This window comes from Xyrauchen texanus, chromosome 43 (genome assembly GCF_025860055.1).
Source record: "Xyrauchen texanus isolate HMW12.3.18 chromosome 43, RBS_HiC_50CHRs, whole genome shotgun sequence".
In the NCBI taxonomy this organism is placed as follows: Eukaryota; Metazoa; Chordata; class Actinopteri; order Cypriniformes; family Catostomidae; genus Xyrauchen; species Xyrauchen texanus.
In genome coordinates this window covers 29,677,396-29,693,076 of record NC_068318.1, presented here as the reverse complement: position 1 = coordinate 29,693,076, position 15,681 = coordinate 29,677,396, and the positions used below count along the sequence as shown (strand labels likewise).

The 15,681-nt window shown below is 39.0% G+C and overlaps 1 protein-coding gene across 1 annotated transcript in view; it reads left to right on the top strand.

The window, feature by feature from the left end:
- The window catches only part of LOC127635438 (zinc finger SWIM domain-containing protein 6-like), an 85,532-nt gene extending 71,416 nt beyond the window's left edge, over positions 1 to 14,116 (top strand). Inside the window, 5 exon segments of the mRNA XM_052115489.1 lie at positions 5,225 to 5,360; positions 8,160 to 8,317; positions 9,176 to 9,339; positions 9,432 to 9,513; positions 10,596 to 14,116. Of these exon segments, the coding sequence (XP_051971449.1) occupies positions 5,225 to 5,360; positions 8,160 to 8,317; positions 9,176 to 9,339; positions 9,432 to 9,513; positions 10,596 to 11,458 (1,403 nt within the window). The 3' untranslated portion in view covers positions 11,459 to 14,116.
- The last annotated feature ends 1,565 nt before the right edge of the window (positions 14,117 to 15,681 follow it).

Sequence of the window (15,681 nt, the reverse complement as noted above, 5' to 3'; positions counted from 1 at the left end):
TAAGAGGGTTGACCAAGAACCCGATGGTCACTGGTTGAGCTCCAGAGATCATGTGTGGAGATGGGAGAAACTTGCAGAAGGACAACATCACTGCAAAACTCCACAGATCTGGGCTTTATGGGAGAGTGGCCAGACTGACGCCTCTCCTCGGTGCATGAAAAATGAAAGCCTGCTTGGAATTTGCAAAAAAGCAACTAATGGACTCTCAGACTGTGAGAAACAGATTCTCTGGTCTGATGAAACGAAGTGTGAACTGTTTGGCCTCAATTACAAGCATCATGTCTGGATGAAACCAGGTACCGCTCATCACCAGCATAAATGTTTTTTTAAACGTTTCCTTGCTATATGTACTGCTCTAAGCTATGTGGGACTTGTATTACAGCACTTAATATATTGTTGCCTCTATTGTTGGATGAATTGCTTTTATTGTTCTCCTCATTTGTAAGTCCCTTTTGGATAAAAGAGTCTGCTAAATGTAAATGTGGGGGATTGGTCAGGGTTGAAGGAAAGCTGAACTTAGCAAAATACACAACCTTAATGAAAACCTGGTCCAGAGTGCTCATGACCTCAGACTGGGCTGAAGGTTCACCTTCCAAAAGGGCATTGACCCTAAGCACACAGCCAAGACAATGTAAGAGTGGTTTAGGGACAAATGTGTGAATGTCCTTGAGTGGCCCAGAGCCCAGAATTGAAACCAATCAAACATCTCTGGAGAGATCTGAAAATTGCGGTCCACCGACGGTCCCCATCCAACCTGACAGGGATTGAGAGGATCTGCAGAGAAGAATGGCAGAAAATCTCCAAATCCATGGGTGCAAAGCTTGTCACATCATACCCAAAAAAGATTTGAGGCTGCAATTGCTGCCAAAGGTGCTTCACCTACGTACTGAGTTAAGGGTCTGAATACTTATTTAATTGTGATATTTCAGTTTTTTATTTTTAATACATTTCCAAAGTTATCAAAAATCAGTTTTTTTTGCTTTGTCATCATGGGTTATGGAGTGTAGATTGATGTGGGGAAAAAATTATTTAAAGCATTTTTGCATAAGGCTGCAACATAACAAAATATGAAAAAAAATGAAGGGGTCTGAATATTTTCTGTATGCACTGTACATGACAGGTCATTGGAAAGTACATTCTTTCAAGCCGCATCCATACCAATACTTTTTCTTTTGAAAATGTATTAATTTCACTATGTTTACACATCTCATCCACACTAGAACAGCGTTTCCTCCCATACTGCATACATTGGAAAACTATTCATGTAGGCCACTAAAAAACGAGTATTCAAATAAAATGGACAAGTATGGATGTGGCGTTAGTGTGTAGTAAGGCTGCCGCTATTGGGCTCTGTAATTATAAGTGCTTCTTAAAACCAGTGATCCAATATTTTTTTCTTCCACATTGTTTGTTTGCTAGCATTAGCACCTAGCTAAATTATTACCTTTTAAATGTCCTTTTAATAAAATTCATAACATTTGCCTTATTGCATTTCTTGCCATTTTTTAACAACTAAAAAAAGTTGATTATGGATGATTACAAATTCCTCCTCTTTCATATCACTAGGGCTTGTGGGCTAATAATATTAGCATACACCAGAAAAGTACACCTTCTGGACACCTTTGTCTTACTTTTTGAAACAGTACAATTCGGCAACATACTAGTCCTAATATTGCATACTACTTAGCATCCCGAATCATTTCATTCCACATTTAGGGTCAATTTATAATGGGAAGGGTTCGGGTCTCAGTCCTATTTTTTTTTTTTTAGGGGGTACTTGGGTAAGTATAGTGTGCGTGCAGAACATTTCAGGTTTGAGACTTCGCTTATTTTTTTTTATGGGGGCGAGAAAGTGCAATATCATTTCCCCTCACTTTCGGGTTGATTTTCTCTGTTGGGGGACCAGATAGGAACCTGAAATTTTCAGATGCAAGTCTCCTATGGGTAGCATTCTTTTGTAAAAGATTGGGAGTTTGAGATTCCACTGTGTACAGAGTTAGGGCTAGTAGAAATTAACTTTATTAATGCATTTAGAGAAATTAACAGATGTAATATAAGCATAACAAATAATACAAATTAACAGTATTTTACAGTACTTATGTTTATGATTTACATACCACAATTTCAAGCTACTGTATATATTTGATTAGAAGCAGTGAGATTTCCTCACTCAGTCTCTCGGAAATGTTGTGGTAGCGTCAGGTGGCAGTAGTCAACTCGGCAGGTGTCAGTTTTCTGAGAACATTGTTCATTGGAACCCACGCTTTGTCCTTTGAAGATATTGTGAAGGTATGTTCTTGGTCCAGGTGGCTGGAAGAATTGTATTTTTTTTATTGTGTTATTATGAATTTATGTTGTGAAGAAGTTCCATTCAGATTATATACCAAAGTCCTCATGTTTGCACAGATTGGTAAAATTCTTCTTGTTTTTATATTGGATAGCAGGTCCATCTGAAAAATGTAGAATCTTTTCTTTCCCGGGGAAAGTCTCAGCGACGTGTTCCAAGAGCTTCTTTTGGAATGTGTGAATTCTGACTGTGATGTTTTCAGGATTATCACTTATGATACAAACACTGTAGCTATTAATTCCATCCCCTTTGTTGAAATAATAAACAAAGGGGTGAAATGTGGGCTGTTGGTTCACCCAGTGATGACTCTGGACTTCATCCTGAACAATGAAATTAACAATTTTCCGAAAAGTCACAGAGGACAGTACACTCAGACTGAGTAAGGTTTGCCTTTCTATCTTTAAGGAACTGAAATTGTTTGTCTTTAACGCATTGAGTTTCTCAGCCAGAGAAACAGAGAATGCATCCCTAGGGAGAATGACAGTGATCATATCTGCTCAGTCAGTCTTAACCCACTGCTTAAAGGTGATATTACCTGGAAGTGTGTCATCATTGTCTGACTTTTCAAGCCTCTGAAGTATGGCTTCTATAACTGGACACTGGTCACACTTGTTGAGCATGCAATCATAACTGAAATGTCACAGACTAGAAGTTCCAGCAGGTCTTTGTACAAGCATAAGCTATTGTATGTCAGTCATAAACATAATTACTGTAAAATACAGTTATTTAAATTTTGATCCTTGTATTACATATGTTCATTTCTCAAAACGCATTAATAAAGTAGGCTTTTCCCCAGATTTCAACTAGCCCTAGCACTGTAACCAGTGGAATCTCAAATATATATTTTTAAAGCAGAATGCTACCATAGAGGACTTATATCTGTGAAAATATCAGGTTCCTATTAGGTCCACCACCAGAGAAAATCAACCCGAACATGATGGAAAACAATTTCAAAAATAAAATTGCACTTTATCGCCTCCATAAAAAAATAGAAGTGTCAAACCTGAAATGTCCTGCATGCACACTATACTTACCTAGGTACCCCCTAAAAAAATTAGGACTGAAACTCGAACCCTTCCCATTATAAATTGACCCTAAATGTGGAACTTTTCAGCTATCTTGATCATTACATTAGGATTTAAGTTCGAAGTCTAAGGAACAAGAACATGCAAAATGTTTATATATGTGCATGTACCTTGTAATATGATCTAGAGATCAGTTTTTTTTCCAAGACCATCCTGAGCTGAGATATTGAGGTTTATGTAAACATCTGTATAACCAAAATGTGTTGTGCTCCATGACAAGATGGCCATCGTGGTTAAACAAGATAAAATTAAAACAAAAAAAATGCTTGTTTTACAATACCAATACATGAAGGTAATCACTATAAAATATTAGGAAAATAAAAATGGTCAAGCAACCAACTTTAAAATTATTGGACCACTTCAGATGGACGGTGTCAAATACTTGCTTCACTCACTGCTGGCGGGTAGAAAAAACGACACCGCCTTTACAAGCAGAGTCGCCTCCTGAATGCTTCTGGGTTGTTTTGGGAGAATGAAAGAATGAAGGAACTGATAAACAGGAACTGCTATGTGAATTCCAACCCTCAAGTGTATACCAAGAGCCGTGAAAGGGATACAACAAGCAGGAAGGCACGCAATTTTATAGGCTACAGGGTTTGGGGGAGTTTCGGCCAAATGGGAGACTCCATCAAAACAACGAGCTTTCTTGCATGTCACCCTCTCCCAACCTACCCTTCCAAAACATGGTGTATAGACTTGGCATGCGCCGCTGTTGTGTGTGTGTTTTTAAGTAAGCATCCTAAGATAATATCTGTCATGGAATGTCACGGTTTGCACATAAAGTACATAGGGTGCAACACTTGACATACTTTACAGAACAAATAGTGCTCCTGAAGAAAATGCACAGGAAAATCGACTCCCAATTGACTCTGGTAGAGTTTGATGCTAGCATGTTGCTAAGCTAACGGTATGATACTCTTGTAAACAGTAATAGGTAGTTTAGTTGGTAGCGATCCATATTTTCCCAATGTTTTGGTATGCTTTTATGCTAAATAGAGTACCAAGTTTTTAATTCATCAGCATGCTAATGCTAAACTCCTTTGAAATCAAGTGCTATGTGTGGCTTGCAGAGATGCTGCATATGTAGAGTGTTTCAAATCAGTAACTTGTTTCAGTTAGGGTGTTCTCTTGGAGAGCAAGTCAGCTCCCTAGGTTTTGGAAGCAATTGTAAAATTCTCCAAGCAGGTTTCCCACTATTCAGCACTTATCCCCAGAAACAGGACTGCCATTTCATCATATTACTTGTTTCTTTTCGCTTATGGATGAGCCTGTGAGTCAAACTAGGATAATAGTGACAAATTGCCATGGTATTTTTGAAGTACCTTGGAGTATATGTAAATATGTTTAATTGAATATGGTAATCATTCAGTACCATGGTTTATATCAAAGTACCGTGCTAATACAATGATGTAGCCACAGTACTTTCGTAAAGGGTTGAAAACGTATTGATTTTAATGTGTCATGCAAAAGGGTTGTGAGGTGAAACAGGAACTTCCTGAGGCGTTACTTTCTCACAAACAAACACCTACACTTCGTACCTACAAATCTGTTCATTTCTAACCACACATCACACCTTCCAAAGGCCCTGTGCTTCCAGCATTCAGTGTGTTTGGCAACATTAAAGGGATAATTGATTTTCATTATTTACTCACCTCATGGTTTTCCAACTCGTATGTCTTTCTTCCATTTGAACAAACTTTATTACGGACACCTATCGGACCTATAAATGTCTACGTGTTTTCACAATGTCTCTTGGATGTTGCATGTTTCTGACTGTGTGTTTGTCTTCCAGGTGGGCCCTACAGTGGTTTGGGAGAGCTCATCTATAGAGAGAGCGTTCCGATGCACACGTTTGCCAAGTATGTCTTCACATGCCTCCTACCTCACGATGCCGAATTGGCATACAAAATTGCACTGAGAGCAATGCGGTGAGTTTCCATGGGCCGAACGAGCAACACTTCTCTGCCAAACCTGTCACATCCACCTACAGTAACGAACACACCCACGGCTGTGGCTTACTTTCCCCTTCCGTCTTTTGTTTTCACCGTTTACGTCTCCACTGATTTTCAAATGTGTGTGTGTGTGGGGCGCGAGGTTATCATGGGCATAGTTTAATCAAAAGGCGCCTTTTGCTTGAAAAACTGCTAAATAATTCATGGCTGCTGAAAATGAGTTTTTGAAAAAGTGTGAATAATAAATATGTGTTGTTGAGTCTAATTTAGGCTGTAGAGATAACGCCTGGTGCTCCTTTCACCCCGTACACCCCCTTGAGTTGGCGTGTGTGTATATGTATGCACACATATGGCTCTATGTATAGGCACGTTCATACAAACGTGTGTGTTGGCAGAAATTTGACATTATCGGCAGTTGCTATTCATGCACCTTTACATACCTGTTTCATACCTCATTTTAATATTTAAATGAAGTCTTAGTCAGTATATACACACAACAGGTCTCATTCATGAAACATGAGAAGAACAAATTTCCATGCAAAGTATTTGTAAAACAATTCTTATGTAACTCGTGTGTTCAGTTGAATGCAACAACATATGTAAGAATAGTTTTACGAGTGATTTACAAAGACATGCGTTCTTCCCGAACTAGTTCTGTTCGTTTGTACATTGAATTAGACATTTAACTCAAGTATGTTTGTATGAAGAAATGACCTATGCTTGAACTAGTTTGGCTCGTTCGTAAACCATACTTGTACTTGTACATACTTGTGTAAATTGCTGCTTTCAATTCAGTGCCCAGATTTGCGTCGTTAAACGAACAATTGACATAAAAATTAATTCTGCTCATGTTTCATGATTGTGGCTTAATGTGCAACAATATTCTTATGCTGTGTTCTAACCAGGCATGATGCAATGAGTCTCCAAATCAAGTAATTTGTCTGTACATGATGGGGAAAAAATGGTGTGTGACACAAAGCACTCACAGCCAATCAGAACAAGTTTGAGTTTTAATATACAGTTATGTGCAGTCAGGGCTGGACTGGTAATCTGGCATACCAGGCATTTTCCCAGTGGGCCGGCGCACTTTGGGGCCGCTCAGAGGCGGACTGGCGAACCTGGGAGAACCGAATGTGCCAGTGGGTCGCCCGCAAAGCTTGCCGAATGGGCCGCAATAAGCAAAAATGAGCTGCCGCGTTATGCATAGCGGACCACAAAAAGGCGCAGTACAGCGAACACCCATTTGGATGAATTCGATTTCGCTGTGGCTGTCACAGCAAAAACTCAAGTGTTTCGTTTGTCACGTCACAGATTTCAAAATTCAAGCAGGACCAACTGTTTTATATCGACTTCTGGCCATTGATCATATGTTTTATTATTTTTCCTTTCTTGACAGACCAACAAATGTTACCAAATCTGACTTTAGCTTGGTATTTTAATGTATTTTTATTGGATTATCTTTACCAGGGGATTTGCAGCTCAGGAAACACGTATTAAGTTGATGGCATCAAACACAGATCCACCTAAATTTAGCAGCTGTAGGAGCTTCAGGCTCAGTATAGACTTTCTCTATAAAAAGACTATGCCTTCCAAAAACTCTCCATGGCATTGGCTCCGACTAGGGCCTGATCTTCGCATAATACAATTCCCTTTGTAGGTGGGTTTGCAAGGACATGATGCTTTGACATATCTGCGCCACACTGGAGGCAAAGGACGAAACCCAACAAGACTGAATGCTCTGACATGACAGCACATGATCAAATAGATTACTGTTGGTGACACGTTATCAGAACGCCATGGCATCTACAATGCATCTGTTGGCATGTTTAAAGCATTATCCCTTATGCTCAAGAGGGTTTTCGGAGTTATAGATGCACTAGATGCAACTAATGGCCAATTTACAAGACATATTCGACATCTGTGTAGAGTAGACTCCATATCCTTTTTGCTGAAAAACACTCGAATGTAGAGGATAGACATTCACTGAAGTTCCCTCAAGTCTTGTGTTTAAAATATTTATTGTGGTATTGGAGAAATGCAATATGACAAACAGAACCTCTGTAATGGTTTCTTAAAGAGACAGAACCTGTATGTAAAGGCCATGGGCCTCCTCTAGGCTCATGTTGGCTTAGTTGGAGCTCTACCACAAAATGTATGTGGGGAACAAAAACCCCAGTGTGTCCTTCTAAAAAAAGGAAACTTTAACTGTGGTTTTACAGAAGGTAACAAGTCAAATAACGTATATATGTATGAACAAATTGGTAGCATACATTTTACTACTTAAGCTCAAATTTGGCTAAATATAATGTCAGGTTGTTCATGCTGTAGAGAAAGGATCTTAAAGCTGAAGTGTGTAATTTTTGCTCAACTAATACCAACAAACAAAATTACAAAAATAAACGCCACGGGTTGAGTTAGTGTCGTTGTTTCTGGCTGGATGAGCCGTTCCAAACAATAAGACATTTTTCAAGTTCCACAGGGACACAGTGTTTACAGTTTGAGACTGTTAACCTACAAATGGTTTTTAAAGACTAGGCCAAAACAGCGATTGGCTCTTTTTCTTGAATGGCGGGACTTCCTTTCTAAAAACAGTCATGTTAAACGTTTCGAGTCCCATTAATTTTTCAACTAATGCCCTTGCTCCTCCTTGCACTGTCACTTTAATAAACCATTACTGAGATCTTGAATGATAAAGCTGATAAAAACCAAAAGTACAGGAAATGATTTGGGAAGCAACAGTGTTGCTAACCAGTCTTTGTCTTTTTGTGTTTGTAGGTTACCAGTGTTGGAATCCATGGCTCCTTCCAGCGACATGTCCCGGCCTCACCATATAGTGTCCGTCGTCCCCAATCGTTACCCGCGATGGTTCACGCTCAGCCACATCGAGTCGCAGCAGTGCGAGCTGGCCTCCACCATGCTCACTGCAGCCAAAGGTTAGACCATAACATTCGCCAGCACGTCCATCAATCAAGTGCAAGCTGCAATTACCGTGACAACAGCACTGTTTCCTTAATGGCAGCCCTGTGTACCGCATATCCGATAGCAGACTGGTTCCACAAGGCAAACAACAAGCCCAGGCTATAAAATCAAATCTGCAGCCGTGTACTTGCTCTGGAGAAACAACAAGCTTGGAAAAGTTGCAAATTTGCAGTGCTATTTTTAAGGTCTGATTGCACCGCTATGCAGAGGGAGCTGAAATTGGAATAAATACACACAGATTTCCTGTCCCAGAATTTAGCATTTTAAAGTCAGCATGCAATGGCGTTCGCAACCCATTTAACTTCTATAATGTGGCATGTCTGAGTGAAAGGGACATTCAACGGATTGTTGACCGTTTTCTGAGTTTACAAAAATAACCAGTCAAGTCAAATTTCCATCAATTGCCATTGTGTAAATCTTTTGATATCCAATTAAACATTTACAAAATCGTGTAAATCCATTGTTCTCCTCTTGATTCGCCATCTCGAAATGAAAACCATTCCACCAAGATATGTTTGTTGGGTTTGAATTGACAAAATGTTAGATGGTGTTAAAGATGGTGATTTAAAGCTTTAGCACGTTCTGATTGTTTGGACACTTGTCATTATGCAAAGGTGAAGTTCTAGTAGCATTTGAGCGCAGATGACACTTGTTTTGATTTAATGCAGTAACATCCATACATGCATAATAAAATCCATTTGTTTAGGTAAAGCACCTAGTGTCCAAATACTAATGGTCTCTGTATATTCCATATATTTATACAGATGTTTACGTAATGCATGTAACATGCATTATTTTCCTTCTGTTTGTAGGCGACGCACGAAGGCTAGAAACAGTATTAGAGTCCATACAGAAGAATATTCACTCCTCTTCTCATATCTTCAAACTGGCGCAGGATGCCTTTAAGATAGCGACGCTCATGGACAGTCTGCCAGACATCACTCTGCTGAAAGTCTCCCTGGAGCTGGGTCTTCAGGTTTGCACGTTTTCATCCAACATCACTCTTTGAACGCCACTCAAAGTGCTCTGTCAAGTCATGTTGCATTTTCTTTGTTTTGGGACGTTTAGGTAATGCGTATGACTCTTTCGACGTTAAACTGGCGGCGGCGAGAGATGGTACGATGGTTAGTCACATGTGCGACAGAAGTTGGTAAGTTTGAGTCTTTTAGTTGTTGGGGTTGTCATGTCTTGGCTAGTTAAAAGAAAGCAAAGGCACTAAAGGATGTGTGGTACAGTGTTTACCATGCTTAAGGAGTGTTGTTAGGCACGATGCAGAGTGAAACGGCAGCATTGTTCAATTAACATTAATAGTAATTTAAAGGAATGTTCCGGGTTCAAGCTCAATCGACAGCATTTGTGGCATAATATTGATTACCAGAATGTATTTTGACTCCTCCCTCTGGGTTACAGTGAGGCACTTACACTGGAAGTCAATGGGACCCAATTTTTTAATGTTAAAATCCTGTTTCAAAAGTATAGACGCAAGATATAAACAATATGCGTGTAAACATGATTTTTAGTGTGATAATATTGCTTACTAACCTGTTTAAAGTTAAAGCCAATTTTACAACTTTGTTGCTGTGATGTAATGTCCGCAAACCCTAAAACGACTGTAAAAATGTTGATTTGAACAACTTTACAGAAGAATTAATGTGAGCTTTTATAAAATTATAAGCTTCACATTTCTGCCTTCAAACCCTCCAAAAATTGGCCCCATTCACTTCCATCGTAAATGCCTCACTGTAATAAATGTTCATGGTAATAAACATTATTCCACACATGCTGTCAATTGTGCTGAACATGTTTTGAACCCAGAACATTCTTTTTTAATATACTTTTTTCTATTTCTGCCAATTATTCTACCTATTACTACCTACTACTGTTTACAAGAGTATCGTACTGTTAGCTTAGCAACATGCTAGCATCAAACTCTACCAGAGTCAATTTTCCAGTGCACTTTTCTTCAGGAGCGCTATTTGTACTTTACAGTATGTCAAGTGTTGCACCCTATGTACTGTATGTGCAAACCATGACAGTTAGGATGCTTGCTTAGGTTGTTTATAGTTGGTATGCACATTTAATAATAATTCAATTGATATGTGGGGTGTGCATTTATATGATCAATATTATACATTTCAGAACAACGTAGTTTAGAGCCTGAATTAGATAAATGGGATCTGAAGGAATTAGTTTTATTTGAAGAAAATCTAAATGAAATGTTTGTTTGTCCAGGGGTTTACGCACTGGACAGCATCATGCAGAGCTGGTTCACCCTCTTCACACCCACCGAGGCCACCAGCATCGTGGCGACCACCGTCATGTCCAACAGCACCATCGTACGGCTTCACCTGGACTGCCATCAACAGGAGAACCTGGCGAGCAGCGCGCGGACGTTAGCGTTGCAGTGCGCTATGAAGGACCCTCAGAACTGCGCGCTGTCGGCCCTAACGCTCTGCGAGAAGGACCACATCGCCTTCGAGACGGCCTATCAAATCGTGCTGGATGCGGCCACCACGGGCATGAGCTACACGCAGCTCTTCACCATCGCGCGATACATGGAGCACCGTGGCTACCCCATGCGAGCGTACAAACTTGCGACTCTTGCCATGGCCCATTTGAACTTGAGCTACAACCAGGACACGCATCCCGCGATCAACGACGTGTTGTGGGCGTGCGCGCTCAGCCACTCTTTGGGCAAAAACGAGCTCGCTGCCATAATCCCGCTAGTTGTGAAAAGTGTCAAGTGCGCCACCGTGCTGTCGGACATTTTGCGGCGTTGTACGCTGACCACGCCCGGCATGGTGGCGCTGCACAGCCGCAGGAACTCTGGGAAATTGATGTCATTGGACAAGGCCCCGTTAAGACAGCTCTTGGACGCCACGATCGGGGCCTACATCAACACAACGCACTCGCGGCTAACGCACATCAGTCCACGGCACTACAGCGAATTCATCGAATTCCTCAGCAAAGCCAGAGAGACTTTTCTCATGGCGCATGACGGACACATTCAATTCACGCAATTTATAGACAACCTAAAACAAATATACAAAGGAAAAAAGAAACTTATGATGCTCGTTCGAGAGAGGTTTGGCTAGCCGGAGTTGTTTTACTGGAGTCCACTTTTTCAATTGTGTTGTTTCTAAGTTAAAAACAAACAACTTCAAAATGGAAGAAAAAAACCATGGAAAACAAACCACAAAAACAATACGAACCACACCGGTATTATGTGTATAGACTTTCACGCAAAAAAAAAAAGAAAACAGAAAAAAAAATTGAACGTTGTCATGTTGTGGAAGTTTGTGTGTTTTCCCCTTTATTTGTGTGAAAGCGTGCAAGAGAATTGGAAGTTAAGAGCGAAACGACCGTTTCGGTTTACACTGAGTACATGTTGTCCAGTGGCGAAAGTCCACACAGCACTCCAAATCTCTGTGTTAAACATTCACAGCCTCAAATGTGAAGAAATATGGCTTTAAACCAAACAACACCTCCATACTAAGTGACAAGTACCTCGTACGGCTTCAGCTTTACTCCTTCCTGAACCAGTCACACATTACCAGTGTACTAAAACAAATTTTAGAGACGAAAAACATCTTAAAGGGATCATTCGCGCAAAAATGAAAATATGTCATTTACACACTTTTGGCATTTTCACGCCAATTTGTTTCTTCCATGGAATTCAAAAGGAGATATTAGGCGGAATGTCTAAGCTGCGCTTTTCCATTTAATGAAAGTGAATGGGGACTTGGTGTCAAGCTACGAACTGACAAAAAAAAAAGCATTATAAAATTGGTCAAAATAGCAAATAGAGACTCAAATTGCAGCCTGTCCTTAATACAAAGCTATCGTATGGCTTCAGAAGACTTTGAATATGGCACACAAATCGGATGTACTACTATTGTCCTTTATGGAGCTTGGTGTTATAAACCACCATCCACTTTCGTTGAAGGAAAAGAAAAAGCTTAATCATTCTGGCTTGCATCTGCTTTTGTGTTTCAACAAAGACAGAAAACAATAGCAGGTTGGAACAAGATGAGGGCAAATTAATGATGAAACTTTTTTTTCATTTTTGGGTCAAATATTCCTTTAATCAGTTTGAGACTTCTCCATTTTGATTTCCTTTTCAGTTTAACAGGCTAAATGCGTGGCATTGCCAGTGCTGTTAAGCCCAAAAGCATGTCATTCACACACACACATATACATTCTTCAACCCCATTGTGCTTGCGCTTGTGGAATCTTAGCAACTGTCGACATACATTCTCAGGGATTTTCTCTTTGACAAAAAAAGATAGAGAAAATGGTCTTGAAAAATGAAAGAATGAGAGCATTTTATTGTACTGTATATATGATAGTATATGTCTGAATATTGAAAAAATGTATACGTTGACTAATTTATAAAGAATATTCTATGTAATGCAAAATACTTGAAGCTGCAGTACCTTGGTTTTAAAACAAAACATATCAGAGGGACTAAACGCAAGCCTCGGACTGTGTTCGGAATGGAATACAAGCTTACTTACGTACTGATCCTGCATACTATTTTTTTTGAAACAGTAGGCATTATTTCACTTTAAACATTTCAAAATTGTCCAGTTATAATTTCTATAAAGTGTAGAAATGTCTTAACTTTTGGCGGTCACGTCAAAATAATGTGTCGAGACAAAATTGTTGCCGATATTACTTAAAATTCGTTTATGCATACTGCAAATTTGCGTACTGTGTACAGTATGCGTACTTTATACTGCAGCAGTAGTATGTAGTGTGCTATTCCGAACATAGCCACACTGTCGGGGCAGTTGAACCTGTGTGCTGGGTCTCTATGCAGAGCCACTTGAGATGTGCGATCGAACCGGTCTGTATTAATATGTAGAGTTGGTGGTTTGGACGAACACCCAGCGAACGAGAGCAGCAAGCCTTAGCATTAAGAATAGGGAATGCAAGAAACGCAGGCCCACGTGCCTCAAAAATGCCTAGAAATGTAGATCCAACCGTATCAACGTTAAGGCAAACATGCGGAGTGATTGGCCCAATTTCGCTTGTTTCTTTCCACAATAATCGAGTCACAACTACGCTTCATTAAACGCACAATGACATGTACATGCCTATTCGCCGACATCTAACTTTGTGCAGGACAGAAAGTTGCTGTGTAGATCTGACTGTTCAAACGTTTTGTTTTAATGCTTTTGTTGGTTCGTTCTTGGTTTTTTTTTTATTTGTAATTTTTCATGTTTTTCATTTTCTTTTTTTGTTGTTCCGTAGGATTCCTCAAATGAAATGAAAACAGCCTTCTTTCTTGCCTTGTCTTAACGCTTTAAAATAACCAAACTGGAGTTCTAACTACCAAACTTGTTCGTTAAAAATGAAAGCCAACCGACTTTGGTTACAACTTCACTGTCTTTAATTTTAGCTGAATGGTTCTGTATTCTGTGCTTTAAAAAGCAGTTTTCCTATGTTTTTTTGTTTTTTGTTTTGTGCAAAAATGTTGTCAAGTGCCCACACCCACCCACCCCCTTAGAGGTATGTCTGTAGCTCTTTTTCTTTTTTTTTGTTTGTTTAGAAACCGAAATGTAATTTTCTCCATTTTATTTATTATGAAAGGTAAACGATTGTACTTCTTCACCCGTGTTCAACATGCTCATGAAGTTGAATTTAAGATTTGATACACCGATATCAATTTATTTATGTAACTAAATCACTGTTTTATAAACTTGTTAATGATTCAACATTTTTGTTTTAATTAAAATTAGTTTTTTGAGAGGAAGAAAATCATTGTGTTCTTTGTTTGCCTGATACAACGCTCTTATACAGTATTTATGGTCAATTTTACATTGGTTATCATAACACGTGTTAAACTTTAGAATACACACACACACACACACACACACACACAAAGGTCTAATGCAAGCTGAATTGACTTACATTTATGCATTTGGCAGACGCTTTTATCCGAAGCGACTTACAGTGCACTTATTACAGGGACAATCCCCCTGGAGCAACCTGGAGTTAAGTGTCTTGCTCAAGGACACAATGCTGGTGGCTGTGGGGCTCGAACCAGCAACCTTCTGATTACCAGTTATGTTCTTAGCCGACTACGCCACCACCACTCTTTGGACTTCAAATCAAATGCATAATATGAATTCTAGATATCAACAGGTTTTATGAGTTATAATGCCAATTCTTGATATCCAATTCCATTTACACTAGTCAAAATCATTCCTGGCAGAAATACAGTCTTTATCAAAATTCATAATTATTGATGACTGTAACTGCATTTTTACTTTTAGAATTTCACAATTATCTGTCATTCTATTCATAACACAAATTACAGATCTAAAATTAATTCTTACTAGTTGAAATTTCAATTTCACATATCAGTAATGCACTTCTTACTCGTAATAATTATATATAAAGATTTCATATAAATGCTGACATCGTTACTAGAACAAATATCCATTCCTTATTTTAACAATTCAGTAACAAATAGTACAAATGTATATCTGTAGATTCATTTCAATGTGTTAGATTTGGTATTTCAGATATCAATTAATTGAAGACTAATTAAAGATATATCCTTTTTTTTTTTTTTTTTACTAGTTTCACACAACAAATCAACACACAAGTGAAAACCCACAGATATACGTTGATTTTACAGATATAAAATGATCATTTTTACTGGTAAGAAGTGCATATTGCTAATAATTGCCTAAGAAATGAGTTATAGATATCTGTGTATGTGTGGAATCGGAGGCAATGGCATACATCATTGTGAAATTGCAAACATAAGTATGTTTTTGCTAGTTTACTAGTTTAAAATTCCTATTTTGATTTCTGTGAGTGATGATGTGATTGTAGATATCAATAATTAGCACTTTTACTAGTAGTCATTCAAGAAATGGCATTTAAACAAGTGAAAATGGAATTGGTGATATCAATCATTTATATCCTGCATGTAATTAAATGTGTGAAATGTCTTGGGATAATAGCTGTGCTGACTCGCCGTTTTCTCTGAAATCACCTTTATTGTACATCCAGCAATTCCCCCAGTGTCTTGAACTTCTCTGTTCACTTAGATTAGCTTTAGGATTTATAATTTGCTCAGTTCCAGATGCTAGTTCTTCAAAGTCCTGCCCACCTTGTCTAAACTAAACAGGAACTGGATAAACTGGCTGTAGCGGGAGATTATGACACTCACACTTGGAGTGGAAAGATAAAGTCGACCAGAGTTATTAAAGAACAACAGGTCCTCTCACACTCGCTCGATTGCTTTCGATGGAGAACTTCCAGGCATTAACCAGCCAAGATTTTGAACCATTGAGATGTC